General features: G+C 38.4%; 4 protein-coding genes across 9 annotated transcripts; 3 read left to right on the top strand and 1 right to left on the bottom strand.

The window, feature by feature from the left end:
- Positions 1-3688: 3688 nt before the first annotated feature.
- On the top strand, positions 3689-6134 carry LOC126787808 (probable E3 ubiquitin-protein ligase WAVH2). The gene is made up of 3 exons (XM_050513714.1): positions 3689-3970; positions 4072-4182; positions 4598-6134. Exons 1-3 carry the CDS (start codon positions 3833-3835, stop codon positions 5975-5977), a joined length of 1629 nt encoding a protein of 542 aa, XP_050369671.1. The 5' UTR covers positions 3689-3832; the 3' UTR covers positions 5978-6134.
- A 421-nt stretch (positions 6135-6555) lies between these two features.
- Positions 6556-9125, top strand: LOC126786502 (protein PHR1-LIKE 3-like). Its single transcript, XM_050512343.1, has 6 exons — positions 6556-6819; positions 6926-7002; positions 7082-7136; positions 7807-7876; positions 7974-8043; positions 8393-9125. The coding sequence occupies exons 1-6, from the start codon at positions 6651-6653 to the stop codon at positions 8855-8857; spliced, it is 906 nt and encodes a 301-aa protein (XP_050368300.1). The 5' UTR covers positions 6556-6650; the 3' UTR covers positions 8858-9125.
- Positions 9126-9793: 668 nt separating this feature from the next.
- Positions 9794-12535, top strand: LOC126786666 (myb family transcription factor PHL7). The gene is made up of 7 exons (XM_050512560.1): positions 9794-9942; positions 10305-10530; positions 10943-11019; positions 11162-11204; positions 11340-11397; positions 11550-11619; positions 11849-12535. Exons 2-7 carry the CDS (start codon positions 10314-10316, stop codon positions 12374-12376), a joined length of 993 nt encoding a protein of 330 aa, XP_050368517.1. The 5' UTR covers positions 9794-9942; positions 10305-10313; the 3' UTR covers positions 12377-12535.
- A 695-nt stretch (positions 12536-13230) lies between these two features.
- On the bottom strand, positions 13231-19456 carry LOC126785737 (uncharacterized). 6 transcript variants are annotated; one of them, XM_050511366.1, is made up of 15 exons: positions 19388-19456; positions 19228-19285; positions 19006-19095; positions 18736-18817; positions 18531-18634; positions 18241-18367; positions 17808-17902; positions 16398-16521; positions 15861-15941; positions 15566-15664; positions 15288-15473; positions 14691-14831; positions 14534-14590; positions 14148-14282; positions 13231-13579 (listed from the first exon to the last, which is right to left on the bottom strand). In XM_050511366.1, the coding sequence occupies exons 3-15, from the start codon at positions 19044-19046 to the stop codon at positions 13388-13390; spliced, it is 1464 nt and encodes a 487-aa protein (XP_050367323.1). In that variant the 5' UTR covers positions 19047-19095; positions 19228-19285; positions 19388-19456; the 3' UTR covers positions 13231-13387. The 6 variants fall into 6 exon arrangements, with proteins under 6 accessions (XP_050367323.1, XP_050367320.1, XP_050367324.1 ...); XM_050511363.1 differs by having other exon boundaries at positions 19006-19106; positions 19388-19448; XM_050511367.1 differs by having other exon boundaries at positions 19366-19397.
- Positions 19457-24282: the final 4826 nt, after the last annotated feature.

The following is a 24282-nucleotide window of genomic DNA, read 5'->3' as shown; positions in this document are numbered from 1 at the left end:
GGCATAAATGATCTATTAAGCATTAACTTATGTGACTCTCTAGTAAAAAGTGAAGTATGCGGTTCTTCTCTCTCTCTTTCTCTCTCATTTCTCTCCTTCTTGCCCTAGCCTCCATTGTCAATGGGAGTGGTTACGTATTGTGAATTTGGCGAGGGGCCTTATGAGAGTAGTACTCACTGGATTTAAGCATCGAGAAGGTTTTCCTCCTTTTCTTTTTCTTCAACTGTGGAGGAGGGATCAGATATGGTGTTTATACCATAGTTGGGTGGGGTGATCCATGAGGATCTCATCGCAGTGATGAAGGTTGTGACCTTGGGGTTGGCTCCACCTTCAATGACTTTTGTCTTTGATGACGGCCATTGTGGTATTCCCATCGGCTTCTTCATGGGCAGTAGAGTTGGCATGTCCAACGAAGGTGAGGGTATGACTGTAAGTAGGCACGAGCCGCTCGTATTTGGTTCGATCTTAGCCCGTTCGGCTCGAACTCGTAGAGATAAATGAGTTAAGCTTGAACTCAATATTAAGCCCGACCTTGAAAATGAGCCGAGCTTAAACAACAAGTATTCGGCTTGTTCGACTCGTTTAGCTCGCGAGCTAGCTCGAGCTCGTTTAAAGCTTGGCTCATTTATTAAGCTTGATTTAATAATTTTTATAATATATATATATAGTATAATTTTTATATGAGAAATAATATTAAAAATATATTATAAATAATAATTAAATGAAACTATAATCTTATTGTACACTATATAAATAGTGTTTACTATGAGCCATAATTCGATCAGTTCCATAAATTTTTCACCGCCCAAAATGGTCAAACTCTAAAGAAACAAACAACTCACATCGTCAATTCGTCATGGAGCCACAAGCATGTACTTGACTATTCCATTCTTTCTTAATTAAAAGATATTTTTATATGATGCTATGACATCAAATTTTGAATTTTATTTTGAATTTCTTAATTTTAAAATATTAATTACAAATGATTCAAGTCGGCCCGAGCCCAGCTCGAGCTTTTTCAAGCCGAGCTGAGCTTGAACATGAAGGGAAAAAATCAAATTTTAGCCTGGCTCGAATTCGATCAAATGAAAATAAGCCAAACATGAACAATCTAGTACTCGGCTCGGCCCATTTACACTCCTAGGTTAGGGTGGTGCAATTAAGGCTAGGAACGGTCCTAAACCGGCCAATTTTTCACCCGATTAGGACCGGACCGGAAACCTACGTTTCAGGGCAGTTTTTTTTTCTTCTAAAAAATTAAAGGTCCGATTAGGACCAGTTAGTACCATTTTTTTCGTAAGACTACAAGGACCCAACCCGAACAGAGTCGTCCTTTGGGCCATTCATTCCCTAAGTCTGTAACCTACATATAATTAGTACTGGGAGTTTAAAATTGAAGTTAGAAGAATAAACAAATCCGAAATCAAATAAACATAGTAAACAATCGATTGAACACATACCAGAAAAGTAAATAGGGAATCGCAAGAATGATGAATAATGACCCTTCATCGTTGGCTTCGTTGTTCACACTTAGACGAAAGTATGTTCTCTTCAGTCGTCGCCTCTCTCAGTTCCTAATGTGCGATTGCGAGCTACGAAATAAAATAGTAGTTTTGTTCTTAGGGCTTTTTTGACTATAATTAGCTAGAAATGATCCAAAAGTAAACTTGTACCATCGAAATCTAACCCAATAACATAAATACACGTATACCTTCGGGCTTTCGGGCATTTTTTCACGCAAATCAAAAGCCCAAGACCAGACCGGAAATAGTGAGGACCGAACCGGACCACAAAAAACACGTAAAAACATCTCTAGGACCAGACCAGACTGGTCGGTTAGAGCCGGGTTTTCCCGGGTTCAATTTTCCAAACGAACTTTATGCCCACCCTTAGGTGCCATGGTGTATGACGTAATATGGAGAGCTGCTTAATCAGCAGCCTTAAAGTTCATTCTTGTACCCGCGGTGGTGTACGACATATGACAACTGATAGTAATAAAATGGTTTCTAGGTCAAAGTCAATTCCTTTGGGCTTGGTCTATTTGGGCTGATGAGTTGGCTTTGGGTTTTGGACCTTGGTTGGGGTTTTAGGGTTTTCGTATTTGGTTTTGACCCTGGGGTTATCCCTTCTACGTAGGGTATCTCAGGGTTCTCTGAATAGGTTATTCATTTTAACAGAGCATTGTTACTTATTACTTTCTAAGCCAAATGCAGAGATTCATCATAGAGATGTTTGTGTGCTGGTTTTAGTTATAGTTTTCTAAGTGTATTATTAAAAGACAATTATTTTATGTAATTATGTTTCCTTCGGGTGATAGTTTTAGTAAAATATGTTGGTGAAACATTTGTAGTTTTACATAATTATTTTTTATGTCTATGTGTAATAATAAAATTATAGAGAGGTAGATTTGACAGTTCACAATCTGGTGAAGTTTTATGGGTGCTCGCTTTATAGTATTAGAGATTAGAGATTAGGGATATTATGGGTTGTTTCTCCCATCTCCATATTCTCCTTGCCCTAGCCTGTCTCTTTGGCGGCGGTGGATTCAAGGATAATTATAGAGGCAACAGTAGCATCGGCAAGTTTGGAGGTGAAAGCTTCGACTTGGTTCCAGGTTTTTGGTGACTTTGGTCATATATCAAGATTCATAGAGGTAGTCGTCTTCTAGGGTTCTTGGATGGTGACTCGAAAAATTCAATACGCGGCGGTTTCACAATCTCGCCAGTGGTCGATCAAGGTGGGGGTGTCGGAATTCCTTGTTGCTGCTTCCAAGCCCAGCAAGTTTCTTATCCCATTGAGATTGACAATTTATCAAACCGAGTCTCTTCTTCCTCACACTTCAAATCTTGTGGTCTCAGCGCGGTGTGTGCAAGGGTTAATGCCGATGTTGGGTGTTCAAGGCCGGTCGTGATTGGGTTGGCCGCTATAACTGAGGAGATAGCGCGGTCGGCATTGTTGCACACGAAACCCTTGTACGGCGGATCTGATGTGTGGGTGCCTAGTACTATGGGTGCTCTTAGTACATGGTTTTGGGCTAGGGTTTGGTATCAAGCGTTATCTTGGGCTTCACTAGTTGCTGCGATGGAGACATATCCTTTGCCTTAAGTGGAACCTATCAATTTGACCAAGTGTAGGGGTGGCCTTAACTGTTTTTGCGGTCCCTGTTGAGGGGACTTTATAGGAGTCAGGAAGCCTCTTTAGATCTTGCTATGTTACCTCTTCTGAATAAGATAGCCCTAGTGAGATAATAAGTGAGTAAATTCACATTTGGTTATGGTTTTGGATTCTTAGTTACTTTGTGCATTTTCATTGATGGTTTGTTAACATAGAGTTAGATATGTTTTATTTGTTTGGCTTGCATGGTTCCATTGTTTCGAAACTTTAAAAGATGTTTCATGTTCATGTTACCTTCCTATATTAATATATCGTCAATTTAAAAAAAAAAGATTAGAGATAGAGATAAGATCTTTGATTGCTAATTAAAAGAAAAAGTAAAGAGAATCTAGAACTAGTCAATTAGATGCGACGAGTGTTTGAGGAAGATGTGAAACTGCTGAAACAAATAAACCAGGGAGCTAGAGAAAAAACAAAAGTTGAAAAAAGAAAGAAAGAAAAAAAAGTGGGTTTGGAAAAGAAAAGACAAGAAAGAGAGAAGTGGGGTGGGTATAATAATAAGTGGAGTGCGTTTGAGGCAGGAGGAAGCGAAGGAGGAGAGAGAAGGCGTCGACTCGACTGCCTGGTTTAGAGAGAACGAAGCAACCATTTCATCTCTCTCTCGTGTTTGAGAGAGAAGAGCAAGCAAGGGAAGGAAAGCGATCTGATCGATCCGAGGATGGGAGGAGGAGCATCGTCGAAGCTGAGAAAAGCGGCCAAGAAGATGGTGGTGGCTGCCGCAAATGCATGTGGTGGTTCCTTCTCTTCCAGGAGGAAGCCTCACGTGGACCCAATCGTCTTCTTCGACCCTGCCTCTGTCAGTCCTTATTGCTTCCTACATTTCTTATCTATTTCCTCTCTTCCAATTTACTGTCTCCTCTATTTTTTAACACTTTGTGTTCAATTTTATATTTACAGATCTCAGCTTCTTCTCCTGTGTCTCCCGCCAACTCAACACCAGAAGAAGATGAAGAATGCATTGCAAACCAAACTGAAACTTCAATCACCAATGTGCCTTCTTCTAATAAGGTAACTCATACATACCACCATACCCCTGTTTTTCCTTTCGGTGATTTCTACCATATTCATCAGTTCACTTACTTAATCGTTTTTTTTTTCAATTTCTTACTTTTCCTCTTGCGGCAATTGCGTGAAAATATTGCTATGAAATGCCGTAACAGATTAATGAATCAATTGCAAGTGCTAAACAATTGAACTGCAACAGTAGATCAGATTTATTAGAGGTTCCAGTTCCATATGTATCATATTCTTTATTTAAACAAAAGCACAACTCTGTTTCTGATTGCATTGCTAGTGATAGTAACTTTATACTAAGATTTATGCTGGAGCATTGGCCGTACTCCTACTCCTTATAATGCAATTCTAACAAAATTGCGCTTGTAGCTGCAGTTTTCTAAATCTTATCTGTTGATTCTTGTGGCAGAATTTGTGTGCAATATGTCTAGACCCTCTGAGTTACCATAGCAAGGGAAGGAGCTCGGGGCAAGCTATATTCACGGCCCAGTGCTCCCATGCGTTCCACTTTGCCTGCATCTCCTCCAATGTCCGCCATGGTAGTGTCACCTGCCCCATCTGCCGTGCCCATTGGACTCAGCTGCCCCGCAATCTGAACAAACCCGGTGGTTCTGTCTCTTCTTGCAACCCAACTGATCCCATCCTCCAAATCCTTGATAACTCTATAGCCACTTTCCGCATCCACAGGCGCTCTTTCCTGCGCTCTGCTCGCTATGATGATGATGACCCAATTGAGCCTGCTGATCCCATGCCTAATTTCCCCCGTCTCCAATTCTCTCTAGCACCCTTACCATCAAGTAGTCCACCCCATAGCTTTCAACCATCCTGGTGTGTCACACACCAATATCATCCACCCCTACATCACCTGAGTTGTAGCTCCACATCATTGTTACAATCACCAACCAGGCCAAAGTCCTATACTACTATGTATGCCTCCTCAGACAGAGCTTATCTTTCGGTGAAATTGGCACAACAGCGAGCAACTGATTTGGTCTTGGTTGCTAGCCCAAATGGACCGCACTTGAGGCTTCTCAAGCAGTGCATGGCATTGGTGGTTTTCTCCCTTAGACCTACTGATCGTTTAGCCATTGTTACTTACTCATCAGCTGCTGCCCGCGTCTTCCCTCTAAGACGCATGACATCTTATGGGAAGCGAACAGCCCAGCAGGTTATTGACCGTCTGTTCTATACGGGGCAAGCAGATCCAGTGGAAGGGCTCAAAAAAGGGATCAAGATACTTCAAGATCGTGTATACAAGAATCAAGATTCAGTCATCCTGCATCTGTCTGACACCCCAACCCGATCCTACCATGCTGCTCTCAATTTGGAAGTACCCATTCCAGTGCATCGTTTTCATGTAGGATTTGGATTCGGCACTTCAAGTGGTTTTATCATGCATGAATTTGAAGAGTTCCTCCGCAGACTCATAGGTGGTGTTGTGAGAGATATCCAGTTGCGGATCAGCACAACAGGGGAAGGCAGCAGTAGGATTGCAAGAATAGGAGAGCTAAGAAACGGCGAAGAAAGGAAAATCTTGGTTGACTTGAGCGTTTGTGGACATATTTGTGTGGAATACAGCTACATTGAGGATGGTGAGATTGACGAACCTATCACAAGAGGAGAAACTATGGTGAGCATAGGTGATGGTAAAACTAATATTAATGTAGCAGAAGCAGCTTCTGCTGGATCGGGGAATGGTGGGAGGCCTAGTAGTGCAGAAAGTTGGGACTATCATGATCCTTACATGGCTAGAAGATGGGCCAAACATCTGCATGGCTACAGGCTTTGAATCTAATCCATTTCCAAGAACAAAACAAATTTACACGAGAAGGAAGATATACACATTAAACGGGTAGCCTAGGATCATGGTGCCTTTGTGAGATTTATGAACAGATGTATGTAAGAACATTTATGAATGAACGGAGAGAATGGTCGCGTTGCTTACTTTCCATTTCGTAGCCGCATCACGTGCATTACCTTGTTCTTTGTTTGAATGATGTTTATGATTTAGTATTTGGGGCATTGATACAAATCTGATTTTGAGAATCCTTGAGATAATTGTTATTCCTCTAAATTTATCAATAATCATGAGATATGTGAATAACATTGTGTTTCACTTTGACTTGTTGCCATGCTCGTAAAATGGCTGCAGAAGAATATGTAATGACTGCTCCGGCTTGACTCTTCCTCTATTAATTTGAAAAGCATATGCCATTTGATTAAAAAAGCAACTTATCGGAAACTTGATTTTTGGAATTATTTTCCTTTGGAAAAATGAAAAATAATGATATTTTGGTAATGGATGGTGGTTGTAGACAGTAAAGAAGTGTGTTGACTGATGGGAGTGGGCGTATGGTTCACAGAGACGAGAGAAAAGAGTGCAAAAATGGACATTTCTCTAGATCGTAAAGCAAGCACCGTCTACAGCATCCTCCTCCGAGATTGATTGATTTAGTTGGAACATGTTTCCGAGGCTGATGCAGCCTCCTCCTCCGCTTGAAGGAATTGAAGACATGCACAGAGCAGACCCTTGCCTCGTCTTGACCTCCGATCCCAAACCCCGTCTCCGCTGGACTGCTGACCTCCACGAACGATTCATCGACGCAGTCACTCAGCTTGGCGGCGCCGCTAGTCTGTTCCTCTTTCCTCTAATCTACAGTATTTCTTCCTTTCATTAAATTAAATTAACTGCCTTTGAACAACTAGTCTGACCAGGGAGGGATTTGATATGTTGCAGAAGCTACACCCAAGGCTATTATGCGAACAATGAATGTCAAGGGGCTCACACTTTTTCATTTAAAGAGTCATCTACAGGTTTTTTCTGTCATTGAATTTATCGTCATGATCGATACATTTTTTGCTCAACCACTTACTGCTTCACATTGCATTACAGAAATACAGGCTAGGTAAGCAATCAGGAAAGGATATGGATGAGGTATCCAAGGATGGTAGGTTTTGCTTTTACTCTTTCTTTCTGCCCAAATTTGTTTCTTTATTGCTATGCAGCCATAGGTGCACAGAGGATTAAGCTTGTTTTTATGTTGCTTTATTTTCATCCTTCTCCGAGAGAAGAGGGTTCAGACTTAGGATATCATGCAACATCTCCTCAATACCAATATACCTGTAGCTACTTGGTAGACCTTTTGCTTGTTAGGGAACGACCTCACATATTTTATCCAGCAAAACATATATGCGTAGCCCTCCCCTAGATCTTGAACATAAATGCAGATTTGGCATGAGTGCAATATTAGAAAAGCGGAAATTCAGAAGTTTTAGTCAATATAGAGTAGCCAATAATTTAGCCCTCACCGCCTATGAGGCTGATTGAGCTGCAATTGCAAAAACTTGAAATGGAGATCTCTGAGATCGTATTGACTTTTCCCATAGAAGCTTAAATTGTAAGGTTGTGGTCAAAATATCTTTGTGCTTCCGTATTGGGTGCAAAAACAGTAGTCTCTCTCTCATCGGAAAACAACTTTTTTGAGCTCAAGTATATCATACTATGCAATGGAGGCTTTTTATATATCATTAACTTCAAGATATTTGAGAGGTGTCTCTATGAGTAAAATATTAAATTTATGACTGATTTCTTGTGCCAATCATTGTGAGGATTGTCAGCTTCGTACCTTCTTGAAAGCCCTGGTTCTGGTAATTCTTCGCCAAATTTGCCTTCTTCTGATATGAATGAGTAAGCAAGTTTACATTCTTGCTTCATAACCTTATTCACAATTCATAGGTTGTCATTTCACATTAAAATGTTTGCTTTTACCAAATATCATTTATAGGGGTTATGAAGTCAAGGAGGCATTAAGAGTGCAAATGGAAGTACAAAGTAAACTACACGTGCAAGTTGAGGTATAACAACATATCATGAAGGTTAAAATGAAATGCGCATCTGCTCTGGTATTCTGTATATCCCACTTTTGGATTCTTTTCGTAAGCAAGACAATGATAGTGGTGACCCTGTTTGCAGTAATTCCTGGATTTTTGTATTTGATATTGTTGACAATTTTGAACCATTATCTTTCAGTGTATCTACTGCAATTGCGACTTTGCTTTTAGTACAACATTTTATAACTTCCTTTACTCAGGATATAATTAATTGATAGTTCAAAATGTTAGGTTCACCATCTACTAAGAAGTCTGAACTTCTGGACTCGATTTTTGCATCATGCTACTTAATTTTCATACTAAATTTCTGTAGGCTGAGAAGCACTTGCAGATTCGCCAGGATGCTGAGCGGAGATATATGGCCATGCTTGAGAGAGCTTGTAAGATGCTTGCCGATCAATTTATTGGAGGTTCAGTTATTGATACTGATGGCCATAAATGTCAAGGATTGGGGAATAAGAATGCTAAAAGTTCCTCCCTCGACCCACTTGGCTTCTACTCATTACAATCCACAGATGTGTCTGGAGTTCGTGGTCCGGAAGAAGTTCTAACTAGTGTCCATCCTCAAAGGGCTGATTGCTCCACTGAAAGCTGCCTCACATCACATGAGAGTCCAGGAGGACTAACTTTGGAAGGATCTCCTGCTGGTGGGAGAAAAAGAATGTTGAGCTTGGAGGCGGCAACTGCATCTCTAATTTGGGGTGAAGCCGAGGTGAGAACCCAAGAGATTAATCTAGCCGCAGTTGAGGCTCATGGCATTACTAGGTATGGCATATAGGGCCGAACCTAGTGTTTGATTGGTTTGATCAGCTCGTGATCAGAATCAGATCCTTATGTTCACTCTGCATTACAATATTAAAATGTAAAATTTTCAGTCCCTTCCGGTCCATCTAGTTGGCAGGAGTTGCCAAGTTGGAAGTGGCAACTAGGTCTCCCAACTCCCAAACTGTAAATTCAACACACTAGAAGGGGCTTAAATACCAGAACTAATTGCTTCTGATTTTGCAAACTATGTGGCTGGAGACTTGATGCAGCATCTTCAATTACGTATGCTAGAGCAGTCTTGAAAACCATAGGACTTTTGCCTGTAGGTGATCCTTGAGTAGCCTTTGTTTGCCTAAATGAAAGTAGTATATAAGCCATACGAGCGTCATTATTTTGGTGTGGATAAAATGATTAAAATCAGCCTGTATTCTGCGTAGAGAATTAGTTAGTGTCTATTACATAGATAAAATGATAAATTATGTGGGCAATCATCGTATCAAATATTGTGTTGAGACTGAGGCAAAGGAAGGTGACAAATTTGCCGGAATAAACATTGTCTGCGTTGGACAGCAGGCTGAATTTTATCGAGGAAATCCAAGTGAGGCCAAGTGGTATCAGCCTATCGGGTACATTATTGAGACTGAATACACGTTTCGTAAAATAAAATAAAATATCACGTTTGCAAAATACATGACAAACAAAACAAATTCCTTTTTTATTTTTATTTTCCGGATCTTATCCTTGCAATGTTGAACACCTCCAAAGTCAAAACTACTGGAATCACTATAATGCCTCAATAGTTTTCAATCAAAATTTAGTTTGGTTGGCATACATATAGACGATATAGCTGAGAGTAGAAATTATATATGAACTTATAGAGTAAACAAAATGCTCTGGTTGGCCCGGTATTGGAATCTTTTAAAGAAGAGAGAGAAGCATAAATGGGATAATTTTCTCAAAACCAACGTCTAGAGAAAAGTTTGGCAAACTTGGTCGTTCGGGTGTCTGCGCTCAGCTCAAACACACACAGATTCTAAACAAAACAAAGCTCCGAAAATTGACGAGGGGAAAAGAGATCCGTCATCCGAACTGAGCCAGGTACGTTTTTCTTTCCTTTTGCACATTCCTCATCAAACCCTAATTTCTTGCCGATTCAAAATTGCCCAATACCTTTCTTGTTTTTCGGATCCTTGGATTGGCGATTCTTATTCGATTCCAACATATACGACTGTTCCATCTGCTTGTGCTCATTCTTCTGATCCCAAACTATGAAAGTTCTTTCTATTTCTTTGTAATATAACATAATTGCTTCTTAATTCTATCCAATGGAGTCTCATAATACTCAAAATCAGATTGCATTCTAGTTGGTTCAGCTGTACTAGTCCTCAAGTTTTGTCTCTGTTTGTCAATGCAGCATCCTCATCCATTACTCATTACATGTTCTTGTTTTCTGATTATAGATATGACAAATGTATCAACCAAATGGTACTCCTAGTTCAGGCTTAGTCCACAAAAATTTGTTAGTCCATGGTCAATATCTAGATTGCCGCCCCAATACAATGGACAATGCCAATGGAGCCAACAGTCCCAGCAACTCTAATCTTACTTCAAAGCAGCGATTGCGTTGGACACATGAGCTTCATGAACGCTTTGTTGATGCAGTGGCACAACTCGGTGGCCCAGATCGTGAGTCACCTGACTTTTTATCTGTAGGGTTGATTTTATGTTAGATAACTTGTGTCATTCATCGAGATTGGGGGTAATATAGTAACTTTATGGAAGGTCATTTTTATAAATGAATTTTGTCTTTTCTTTTCTTACTGGGAGTGTATAAAATTGGACTTGACCATGTTTGTTTCCTTCCATACATACACCAAGATGAAATCAAATATTATGTTTGCGAATTTCATTGAGATCAGAGGATATGTTGCAACTTGCAAGATTAAAGATCTACATTTTGTGCATTATGTTTCCATGCATGGGAATTCTGAATTTCAATTGAGATGTATGTTGAATTTTGACATGTGATTTGAACATATACTATGTACTCACTTTAGAGGTGCTATGTTTTCTTTGTTTTTTTTTATATATTTTCTAGGTGCAACACCCAAAGGTGTCTTGAGAGTGATGGGTGTACAAGGTTTAACCATATACCATGTAAAGAGCCATTTACAGGTTTGCAGAATTCTTTCCATCCAAATTATCTTTCCTTTTAATCTGTTTTCTATTTTAGTTTTCCTTTCCCTTTCCAATTTGGTGGGTGTAAAGGGAATTTCTCATCAGTTTTCCATTAACATAACTTGTGTGATGCACTCAGAAATATCGACTTGCAAAGTACCTACCTGACTCCTCGTCTGATGGTAGGTGTATGCTTCTACTTACTTATTTGTTCAATTATGTTAGCATAGGCAGGTTTTCTATAGTGATGCATATAAGAGATGTATCATATAGGACCTTTAATTATAATGTCTTGATTCTCTTCAATATTTATGAAGGGGGGAAAGCTGACAAAAAAGAACCAGGGGACATGCTTTCTGACGTGGATGGTTCCTCGTAAGTAGAGTTCCCTGTTATGCACTACCTATTTCATTTTATAGATTATATACTATTATTCTATGAGAAACCTATTTCTTTGTTTACAATGGCATATCAGTTGACGGATTGATGTATTGACTAAGTACTAAGTACCCTCTTTCTTTTTGCAGTGGAATGCAAATAACGGAAGCATTAAAGCTGCAAATGGAGGTGCAGAAGCGACTGCATGAACAATTAGAGGCATGTTTTCTTATATATTTAGCTTTCAGTTGAGTGGTATATTATATCGAGGATTGATTACAATTTACTGTCCTGTGTTCACTTTTGTTTTCCTTAGACAAATTACGAATGGACTTAACAATTTTATAATGCACTAGTGGGGGTGCCGAGAGGGGAGGAGAGCCCTGTGTTGGTTTAGCATCTTTTGAGTTGTAACTCATGCAGCTGATAGTTTTATAATGCACTACAGGTACAGAGACAGCTACAGTTAAGGATAGAAGCACAAGGTAAGTACTTGAAGAAAATTATCGAAGAGCAACGACGACTTAGTGGGGTTCTTTCGGAAGCACCTGTCCCTGGGAACTCCACACTTGCTTCAGGTGATACATGCCCAGAATCTGACAAGGTTGACCCAGCAACCCCTGCCCCAACCTCTGAGGGTCCCATTTTAGACAAGGCTAACAAGGAACGCGCACCAGGCAAGAGCCTTTCTGTTGATGAATCTTGCTCATCTCGTCATGAAGAACCCTCGACTCCAGATTCTGGTTCTCATGTTATTTCTCCAGCTGAGAGGTCGATGAAGAAGCAAAAGTTTAGCACGGTTGAAGCATTTTCTAATCCAGAAGTGGTACTTGCACACCAAATATTGGAGTCAAGCGTAAACTCTTCCTATCAGCAAGCACACACCATTTTCTTGCCCAGGGAGCAGTCTAATCCCACATCTGGGATTTCTGTCAGGAATAATGATTTGGAGCAAGATGCTGGTAGTGATATGTAGTTGGTATAAAGTGGACTGGGATTTTCACACGTCCTTAATCAGGTGAATGAATGTTGCCGACTGGTGTTATATAATTAGAGGTTCCTGCTAAACCAGGCCAATGGAGAACTGTCATGCTTAAATTGAGTTGTGAACATGAGTGGAAATTTCAAATTTGTACTCCCGCAATATCATGAACCTAGTGTTTGTTCATCACTGCCGGTAATTGCTTGTTTACATCCAGGTTGTCAATAAGATATTTCTTTAGGGAACAAGTTTCTTTTGGCAGTTTCGTGCCCTTTTGATTCCTGATTGCAATGGCACTGAGTTGTGCAGCAATAGCTGCTGTCATTATAAGAAAGAGTACCGCCTGTTTTCAATTTTGCAGCCTGAATCTAAATGTACCAGACATACAGTGCATGATCATATTCTTGAAGGTGTTAATACAGGACAGTTTGGTATCTATGTTTCTGTTTTGCTCTTTGGGCATCGAGTCTCCAGTTCACTGAAATACATTCTGCTGCCAAATTACTATCACGTTTAAGAGTGTTCTTGGGGAATTGTATAAATTAAATACCATAACACAACTTTTGTCGAATCCAAAGGTTTATGTAGAAACTCCACTTTGAGGTAGTTCCAGGCGAAATCAATGCTGACATGCACATTTATAAGACTCGTTTACACCATCTTTTCCTGAATCATGAGATTGAGATGAACAAAGGGCAAAACAATAGCAGATCTAATTAATGAAATGAGGAAGTGTGCCCTTATACAAAGGAAACCCATTAGAAGTTGTGCTCTCATTCTAGAATCTACTAATCTAGATCCACAACTTTACCTTGACTGGTTTTCACCGAGTTTCTTCAACAATGTAGATCATAAAACCTCATTTCCCGCCAAAGTGACACTGGAATTAGGAAAAGAAAACTAGACATTTTAATAATCAAAAGGAACGGCATCAGCGAAAAGTAACAATTGAAGATGGAACAATCATTCATCCTAGTTACAAACAACTGTTGTATAGGGGAGTCATCAAGTGTGGTGCCTCCGATGGTTTACTCGCTTCAGGATGCAAAGACGCAATCTTTTGCCAAGGGCCTCTAACTTTTCAAATTTCTCACTTTTGGGTTTCTTTGGAGCAATTGGAACTTTCTTCTTTTTCTTCACCTCTTTCTTCATGTCCGGTGATTTTTGTTGCTCATGTTGAAGGGATCTTGTATACTCCTACAATCAAAAGGGCCAATTTAAAATCAAGAAAACCAAACTTAGAATAATATTGTTGAATACATTTGACGCAGCATGCATCGAAAAAGATAGAGGCAAAAGGCACCACCAAACAATGAAAACTACATGTTTCTTATAGCAATATCAATCCAGCTTACATTTGACGCAGCATGCGTCGAAAAAGATAGAGGCAAAAGGCACCACCAAACAATGAAAACTACATGTTTCTTATAGCAATATCAATCCAGCTTACATTTGACGCAGCATGCGTCGAAAAAGATAGAGGCAAAAGGCACCACCAAACAATGAAAACTACATGTTTCTTATAGCAATATCAATCCAGCTTCATGTGTATGCATGAATATTATCGAATGGAATATTATAACAAACAGCAATAAAAGTTCAAACCAACAAAAGACTACTAGTGAAGATAATATTAAAGGCATATCTCACTATCTCCAATCAATATGGCAGTACATGGTTCAGCATGATCATGCATCAGTATGGCAAGATTCGCACAGAAATTATATATATATATATGGAGAGAGAGAGAGAGAGAAGGCGATACCCCATGACCATTGTCAACAGCTGTGCAGTCAGATGATTCTCCATCACTGCCTCCTAATGAAGAGCATCTTCCCCAACTCTCTCTATTTGAACTTGTATATGAACAGCATTCTTCATTCTGACCCTTTGGCCGATCCTGTGAAAATCACGATAGCATAATTTCAGAACATCTGTGAAACATGATCGTCTTTATGGAAAAATTTCAGAGCTATGAAACAGGACCACCCCCTTATGCTTTCTAATAACGATCATTTTTAACAAAAAGAGGGGTTAGTAAACTTTCTTTACTCCCTTATGGTCTGGGTTTTGAACCCATCAAAGCATCTACCCACATTTGAGAATGAAAAGATAAAGCAATCCCAGAATTTAAGGACGGTACACATTAACCTGTAGATTTGACATATCGTGACAGTTAAGTGTGCCATCTTCATCATGCACAGGGTCCTGGATTACCAATAAACAAGTGAGTTGCAGAATGGCTCAACAATGTGGGGCCTGGGTGTGGGGGGGGGGAGTGTATATAAACCTAGAGAAAGACACATACAACTATAGGAGTGATTGGTGCAATTTCAGACAGAAGGTCTCCCACAGACTTTTTGGTGGCAATGGCTGCAGGAGCATAAGAAGAACTTGCAGCATCAGTACCCGCAGAATGAACACCACTGATTATCTTATGTAACAGACCCTGAAATATCAAGGCATTGGAGCAAATATTAATCTTATTCCAGGGAAAATTACATCAACCACTGTCAAAAAACAAAGTTAAATGCCTGACATAAAACTCATGTCAAAATACAATTGAAGGTCAGCAATTTTGGCTAGTAGAATCATCATTAATCTCATCACTAAGGATAGAATGACAATGAGAATGCTAATTGTCGAATGTATACAGTATGCATGTGTCTATATTTGTTTTCCGTTGACACCGGAAAATCATCCCATCGTGAACTAAAATGCAGGACCCATATTATCATCATCATTGTCTTCATGATATGTATGTGGTGCACCTCTCACTTTATTTTTTAGTAAAAAGCCCGGTAGATATGGAGCATTGAATCTGGTATTCATCATTCAAGGAGTCTATAAAAGTATAGGCCCAAGTGATCACAATTTTGAACAACTAATACAAAAGAGAAATCACCTCATCCAAATCAGCACCAAACTCCAAATCCTCTAGATCATAATATTTCTCAGGCTTATATGAATGAGAAGAAGATACTTGTGGGGGATGAAGAGCATTATAAAAGAAAATTGAAACAGAATCATAATAAAACTGTGGCCGAGAGGAATTGTGATCACCATCGAAAAATATAATATTTTTGTCCCCCTGCCACAAGAATTAGAGATATAGTTACTTTTCAAAACTCCAACTGCAATGTATCATGTCACAAAACTATAAGTCCTGAATTAAGACAATACTGCATAGGACTTGTAGATGAGATCAGAATGGCTGGTTTGGATGAACTTGTCGTCCTTGGCATGTCCAAATAAAGCAGGAATAAATGTTTTGGGTGCAACCTGGCCGCATAACATAAATGCCCATATTCAGTTACAGATATATTCTATATATGCATAGGGTGTATACTGTATATATAGGGGGTCGTTCTTTATGTTATTCAGATACAATAATTATGACTTAAAGAGAAAAGAAGGGTTAAGGCTACAGTTGAGGGAAAACTCATCTATGCCAACAAAGTCATGAAGACAGAATTACCTGTAAGCAATTAAGATCCATGATATCAAACTTTGCCTTCTTCTCAATCATCCGGCGCATGTATTGTACTGCCATCTTAACCTAGTTTAAGAGGATGTAGGTCAAAGTTACAATAAAACATTGAGAGATATATATTAAGCTTCATCCATGGAAATATTAACAACTTTGAAACAACTATGGCATTGATAGACACATATGTAGGGTATGTATAAACCGGAAAAAAAATTGAGGTATTGCCTTCTTTGCTTAGACTGTTATTTTATGATTCTCAGGGGAAGTTACAAACCATCCCTTGGATATACCCAATGCAGTTTCATGACTTTCATCTCCCCACACACAACTTAAGCCAAAGATACATAATTTCGAAAACGATGGTCCCATTACTCCCATATTAAATTCTTTGTGTGAAATGCACCAATGAGGAGATAAGTAAGATGCTTTTGTACAGGAAAAATGGAGATCTGATAATCCTTACAGAAGTATGACAATTGTCTACATGTTTATTAAAGTGCATGGAGAGATAAACAGAGACTGTACAGTGAATTTAGGAAGCCGGATCTTGTAAACATCCACTAGCTCCATCATTAGAACATACAAGTTTGAAAAGGCACTATCCAACACCATTCCAGCAACAGAAGGGTCTTCCGCTCCATAAAGAAGGCTGCATTTTACAAATATGATGGTATTTATGTTTAGAGTTTTAGGGATATTCTTATGCACAAGGAAGCATAAAAGCCACTATTGTCTTTTCTGAGAATTAAAAGGAAAATCATGATCATTTGACCATCAAGCCGATAGTGAATTTTTATGCGTAACAACTGAGCAAACCGTTGGAATGTTCAAATTTAACCAGCTGAAGAAATCTTCAAAAGGAATCTAGGAGGTTAACACAGATATGAGTAAATTTGTTAAGATTAGATGTTATTATCTCATCGATTCAGAATAGCCAACAGATTATCTTACATATTGTAAGTATTTAATCCAAGGGGCACTTATGCTTGGGCTTGGAGCCAATCCATCTTAGGGCTATGTTGGGTTAGTACTGGTATTCAATGGTATGGCTCTAGAACTCTCTTGAAGCAAACTAATCATTAACAGCAGAACTGGTGAATGAATATACAGAGTGTCATTGAGTCTAGAGTTATATCCCCTCTTTACAACTCTTGCTGTCTCCCTGGAGTGTCTTTCCCTCATCCTTAGTTTTTTCTGTTCCTCCTCCTAAAAACTGTGTTTGGAGAGATACTTTTCAAAGCATTTCTTCATATTGTCTGTATGGGATGGAAATGGAACAGTGCAGACAAAAGTACCTACCAAGGTATGATTGTTAGCTAGGTTCTTCTAATTCTTGTGATATGGTTCAGAGGAAATGGCTTTCCCGTGTCTCTTCCCCCAATTGAGTGATGTCCAAAAGGAATGTGAAAGTTTGGATCACCCACTGCTCCACTATCCATTTGTTTTTAGACTTTTATCCCTGTGGAGATAATCACTTTTCAGGAAACCCAAGTCAGCTAGGGAAATCCAATTTCTTCTGTTGCCATGTGAATGATAAAATTTGATTAATGAAAAAGGAGGGTGAGGTGCTAGAGAGATCTCTGCTTTAGAATTTAGCAATTTTTTGGGTGGTGTGAGTGGAGAGGAATAACAGGGTACTTGGGGAGGGAGCAAAGGATAAAGAGATGGATCTCTTGTCAAATGATATATATATCTTCACTATGCACTATTACTTTTTTTTTCTTCTTACGGGGATTGGAGGTCTGTTGTGTTTATCAACTCTTGTTAACTATTCGTTTGTTTCAGGTGGTTGTTAGTGTACCTTGCAATATGGATTGCCTCTACTTCATCCTGGGTACTGTTTTTTTTTTTTTTAAATCATTATAAAGAGAAGTAGAAGTATGTGACTTATCAAAGAAAACAAAGTAATATCAACAAATACAAGAGAGATGGTACCAAGTAACCGCTCCCATAGATCGCCCCCAAAGACCTATATGCGAGATTTGTTTGTTGCTTCTTAGATATGAAACCACGACCTTGAGGTCATCCCTCTAAAACAGATGAAAGGAAATTTACAAATTTCACAAGGTAAGAGTAAGTAAAATAATAAAAATATTTAAGGTTTGCACACTCCAAGTATATCAGGTGTTGTTCAAAAAGTCTCAAAATCCTCAAAAATTCCAAAAAGTATTCTTTTACTCCATTTGTGGGGATCAGGAATGTGGCTTCAGACTGTGTTGATGAAATAAACAATCAGGATGACGACGAATCCCTCTAAAACACTCATGGGGCAAAAGACTATTTTCCATTACATTGATAACAAGAATGAGACTTTATGAACAACTGGTGCCACTTATAATCTCAAATAATGATAAATGACGAAATATACCTCATGCCAACCAAGGCTAACATAGTCACCATCAGACAAGCCTGAACCCGAAAAATCAAGAGTAAAAACGGTGATGTTTGAAGGAAGAAGAATTAGAGCAGCTTCATTTGCGTCTGCCCTACATCCACTGCAAGATAGTTGAGAGTAAGTTGTAACCTCTTCGTCAATAAAGGTCCACCAACATATTTAAACTTTAAGGAAAGCAATTCATCTATTAAGCAATTCATTAATCACCACATATGGAAATCACATAGACATTTTTCTTTGTCTGTACAATAACCGTTACTGACCTGTTTCCATGGCAATATACAACACAAGGTAGAGACGAATCCTCTGGGAAAGGTGAAGGAAGGTAATGAGTACACCGCAAGCTATGGCCTCTAGCATTCGTAAGCTGTAAGTACAGAGGAACGTGTTATCCTAGCCTGCTAAAAAGAAAAAGTGCATTTGCAGCAAATAAACTACAATGTCCTGGTAACGGGTGTCCATACTTGCCTCCAAGTCTTGTCGTTTGTATGCTCTGCCTGCAAGAGTGAAATCCCTTTCCCATAAATACTGATCTGGGTTATAGTCTGCCCTGTAAGAGATGCACATAAATTATGTTGTTGAACAAAGGAAAGGCATCGCGGTAGCACTGAGGATTGTGCTCATTTATATGCAGTGACAAGCAGCAGCTGCCAACATCAGTCTCTCAAAACTAAAAAAATATTGGAAAAACAAAATGCTGTTTTAGTTTCTGATTCTGAGCTGGAAAAGGCTACATACCTGGGAGGGCGAATCACGCAATTAATGAATTGATCGATCATCTTGCTTTGGGACGTCCCTCAAAGCTACTCCGCGCCATAAAAGGATTCACTGACAAAAAGCTAACGTGAATCGCAGAGCCAGAAATCAAATGGCCATCTCCAACACTTATCATAAATTAACAATACAACTGGCATTCCAATTCCAGATCTTCAGTCATTCAACTCTTATACTCTTAGATACCTGGATTGTAGAATTCCCCCGTGGGCAACTTTGACAACTATATGCAGCTTTCCTTCCACTTTGCAGTGAGAGAAACAGACCCAACCACAGAAATCATAAATTCAAAACCGTGAAGAGTATACCAAAGCTTAAACTAACCAGATGTGTGTTCTCTTCTAACCTGAAATGGAGAGTTTCTGGGGATTAAGAATAGAATAAGGTTTCCCGAACAAATTTCTATTACCAAAAAATGCACAAGTCGCTTGTTTTTTCGATTAAGAACTCGCCTAGTGGACAATGTTGGTCATTCAATTTTAATTCTTTTCTCGGGTAAATAATAATAATTTCTCATGACTAGTGTGAGTACCGTGGGTACGTTGTTTTAGTATATCATTTCAATTTCAATTTTACGTGTATGTTGTGATGTTTTTTAAAGTGAGTATCTTTTCAATTCTTATGTTAATGTTTTTTTATATTGTTTATTGGTGTGTGTCTTTACATGTGTATTTTTATAATTTAAGTGTATTTCCGTATTTTTAATTGTGAGTATCTTTCTAAAGTGAGTATTTTTTTTATTTCTTATGTGAGTATCTTTTCCGTGTTGTTTTCTGGTGTGAGTATCTTTAGATGTGTTTCATTCAATTGTGAGTGTCTTTCCAATAGAAGTTTTCAATTGTTAGTATCTTTTCAGTTGTTATGTGAGTATATTTTATGTGTTGTTTCTGCGTGAGTATATTTACATGTGTATTTTTCTAATCTGAGTGTCTTTCTAACGTGAGTACCTTTTTAGTTCTTATATTAGTATCTTTCAGTGTTGATTTCTAAGGAGCATATGCACCCGACCTCAGAGAGCCCAGTGTTTCTCATCCTCTGGATTGATTGTATTCCCCCTCCATTTTCACTAACGCTCACCATTTCTCGTGTTCTCTCTCTTTCATTCTCCATAAAATGCAATACCACCACCACCATCTCTCTCCGCCGTGTCTAGAGACTAGAGAGAATCGCACATGCATCCAAATCTTTGTGTTCCTTTACATCTCCTCCACACAACTGTATCAATAGATTATGTTCATACCTCCGATTTCAAGCTAATCGATAAAATACAGTTCAAGTTTTTTTTTTTAGAGATTTCCGGCGAATAAACGAGCTATGGTGAGCTATTCAGCCTTGTTGGTAAGATCAACTCTTTATCTTCATACCCGACTCAATCCGTTTCTTTCCTTTAATTTCTCAAATTGGGTCTAACTTTGAATTTCCCTAATTTGGGTTTTGCCTCCGCCTCATCTCTGTCGTTGCTCTTCCTCTTTTTACGAGATTATCCTAGCTCTAGCACCCTTGTCCAACTTTTTGTGGTAAGCTTCATGCCCTATTTTTGATTCCACACTTATTTTCTTTGTCTATTTCCTAATCGATGCCTAAACTCCATTTTCCTTTTCTCTGTTTTGCCATTCCAAAATCCTTGGAAGTTCTAGGCTGCTACTCCTCTTTATGAGACTCTAACTCAGCTCTCTTTATCTCAAATGGGTCTCACCACTTCTTGTTATAACCGGTTTTAATGAACATCAATCTGTTGATCTTATGAACATCATTACCCATCAGCATCGCATGATTCGTTAGATATATCCTCTTACAATACATATGCACTTCAATTCCTTTACTATTTATATGGATTGTGCTAAGAGAAACCTCTCATAGGCTCATAGCTTCACGCGCGGTAAAGTTTATGTCGTAACGGAGGTGGAACGCCAACCGTAAGGACAAAAGATTCTCATGAAAGTTCAAAGGCTAATCAATAAACTGAAGAAAATAAAAGAACATGAATAATCAAATGGCCAATCTTACATTGACACACAAGAGGACAAAAATTAGGATCTCGAAGGTCGGGCCTATTCCATAATGCACTACTTTATGGTGTGAACATATTTTTTTGTGTTTCTGTTAATTGTGAGTGTCTTTCCAGTGTTTTTTCAATTATGAGTAACTTTACAGTTCTTATGTGAGTATATTTCAGTGTTACTTTCTGCTGTGAGTATTTTTAGATGTGTTTCTTTCAGATTGGAGTGTCTTTCCAGTGCGAGTTTTCAATTGTGAGTATCTTTCTAACGTGAGTATCAATCCAATCCTTATGTGAGTATTTTTTGGTATTGCTTTTATGGTATGAGTGTCTTTAGATGTGTATCTCTTTAAGTGTAAGTGTCTTTCCAATGCGAGTTTTTATTGTGAGTATATTTTAAACGTGAGTGTCATTTTCAATTCTTATGTGAGTATATTTTTGTGTTACTTACTGTTATGAATGTCTTTAGATGTGAGTTTTTTCTAGTGTGAATGTATTTCTAACATTAATATATTTTCAGTTCTTATGTGAGTATTTTTTCGGTGTTGCTTTCTTGTATGAGTATCTTTAGATGTGTTTCTTTCAATTATAAGTGTCTTTCTAGTGCGATTTTTTAATTATGAGTATCTATCTAACGTGACTATCATTATAGTTCTTATATGAGTATCTTTCAGTGTTTCTTATTATCATGATCGAGTGTCTTCAGATGTGTATCTTTCTAGTGTGAGTATCTTTTCAGTTCTTATGTAAGCATCTTTCGGTGTTACGTTCTGGTGTAAGTATCTTTACATGTTTTCTTTTAATTGTAAGTGTCTTTGTAGTGCGAGTTTTCAATTGTGACTATCTTTCTAAAGTCAATATATTTTGAGTTCTTATGTGAGTATCTTTCGGTGTTGCTTTATGGTGTGAATATCTTTATTTGTGTTTATGTTAATTGTGAGCGTCTTTCCGTATGTGCTTTAAATTGTGAGTGTCTTTTCTAAAGTGAGTGTCTTTTTAGTTTTTATATGAGTATATTTCGATATTGTTTTATGATGTGAGTATCTTTATTTGTGTTTATGACAATTGTGAGTGTCTTTCCCGTGCATGTTTTCAATTGTGAATGTATTTCCAGTGCATGTTTTCAATTGTGAGTATCTTTTTCGGTTGTTATGTAAATATATTTTGGTGTTGATTTATGGTGTGAGTATCTTTAGATGAGTTTCATTCAATTGCGAGTGTCTTTCCGGTGCGTGTTTTTTAGGGGTGGGCATAAAAAGATGAAATCTCGATCCCGTCGCGAAATTCATAAGGATGAGATGGGACGAAAGTCTAAAAATGTCGGTCACATCCCGATCTCGTCCCGTTTCATAATAATGGGATGAGACGTATGACGAATAATTTCGATATCGCTTCGTCTCGTCTCGTCTCGCAATTTCTTAACTTATTAATCCTGACCATTGAATATCTCATCATCACCCTTCATTTTAGGTTTATGTCTTCAGCAACCCTCATTCCTTTTCATTCTCGTGAGTTCTCTCACATCTCACCGACCACTTCCACCTCCTGTACCACATCTCCTCTGATCTCCTCGTCGCCGTCTCCGACCACATCTCTGTCCCTTCCAGTCTCAACCTTCGTTCTCTCTACTCCTTCCTGCTCATCTAGTCATTAACGATTAGTTCATCTCCTTTCAATCTCAGTCAGAGCTCCTCCTTCTCACCTTGACGATTAGTTCCTCTCCTTCCAATCTCAATCGAAGCTCTCAAAATTCCAGAGTTCGGGTAAGTTCATTCCGATTCTTTTGCTTTTGTTTCCATATTGAATTGTTTAAATGTTGTTGCACTTGATGTGGATTGTTCTATTCTAATGTCATGACTCGTTAAGTTTATTGACCGTGCTAGATGTGATGTTGATCTAGTATGTGTTTATGCATATAAACTGTTCGACCAAATGTCTGAATGACTTTTTGAATACTGATTAAACTTCTTCTATTAACTTTTATGGTGCAAATTGGTTAAGAATGGCTAGAGGAAATAAATCAGGGATATTTAGGTTGGTTGGGATTCGGTGAGTGAATAGGGATACATTAGAGGATTTCAAGAATTGAGCATTTATGAATTATATAGAAATGCTTTTGGTATGCAAAGTGGTAATAGTATGATTTACATGAAGCATAAGAAAAGTGGCATAGATCAAATTCAGTACTAATTAATCTTGCTTTGAATGAGTTGACTTGCTTTGAGTTTCTCTATGTAATTGGTGATTTAATCTTGTAGTTCTGTGCAAAGTGGAAGTTGTTGCCTAAAAAATTCTTATCTTATTAGTATGAATTCAACCTGGTAGATTCATATGTCATTGAAGTTTCTACCGTGGCATATTAAGTCATTGGTGACATATAATGGCCTCCTATATTGACTTCCAAAGTATGGCATGGATTGTGATCTAATGTATTATGTATATCTAAAATCAAGTTCACTGTTCTTTTAATGGTTTCTCTATTTTTATTAATGTTCCATGCTTTTCATTTGATATAAATTGTTTGGTTTTAGTGTTTAAAATAGTGCTTACATCGGTGACTGGTGGTCTCTGCCTGCAATGTGTTATATTGAATCGTTTGCTATCGTTTGTTTGCAGCTGCGAGGGCATTGGAAAAACTGAACTTCACTCCACTCAATAGCAACTGCTCCATGAAACTTTTATTCACCCTCAAACAAACCTCGTTCCACTCCCTGCTAGCTCCAATTCGATGTTAGGTTTTTGATAATATATGACTGTGTAATGATTATAATGCATCCAAATCTTTGGAACATCTATTTGATGTTTTCTTTTGTGACTATTTAAGTTTGGATGGATTGTTTTATGAGTTTGTTATGGATTGCTTTAGTTACAAAGTCAATGTTATCAATTCATAGTTGAATTGAGAAATTGAGAAATTCGGTATTTTAAAGTCATGGAACGGTGGGATTCGTCTCGTCCCGATCCTAACCGGGATTGATTCCGAGTGGGATGCATTTTCAAAAACATTCGTCCTATCTCGATTCAAAAGAGTGGGATGAGCCTCATCTTGTCCTATCCCGTCCCGTGCCCAGCCCTAATGTTTTCAATTGTGAGTATCTTTATAAAGGGAGTATCTTTTCAGTTCTTATGTGAGTATCTTTCAGTGTTGTTTTATAGCGTGAGTATTTTTATTTGTGTTTCTGTCAATTGTAAATGTATTTTCAGTATGTGTTTTCAATTGTGAGTATCATTTTAAAATGAGT

This window comes from Argentina anserina, chromosome 3 (genome assembly GCF_933775445.1).
Source record: "Argentina anserina chromosome 3, drPotAnse1.1, whole genome shotgun sequence".
Classification (NCBI taxonomy): domain Eukaryota; kingdom Viridiplantae; phylum Streptophyta; class Magnoliopsida; order Rosales; family Rosaceae; genus Argentina; species Argentina anserina.
The sequence above is the reverse complement of the archived record's forward strand: the minus strand, read 5'-3'. Positions and strand labels throughout refer to the sequence as shown.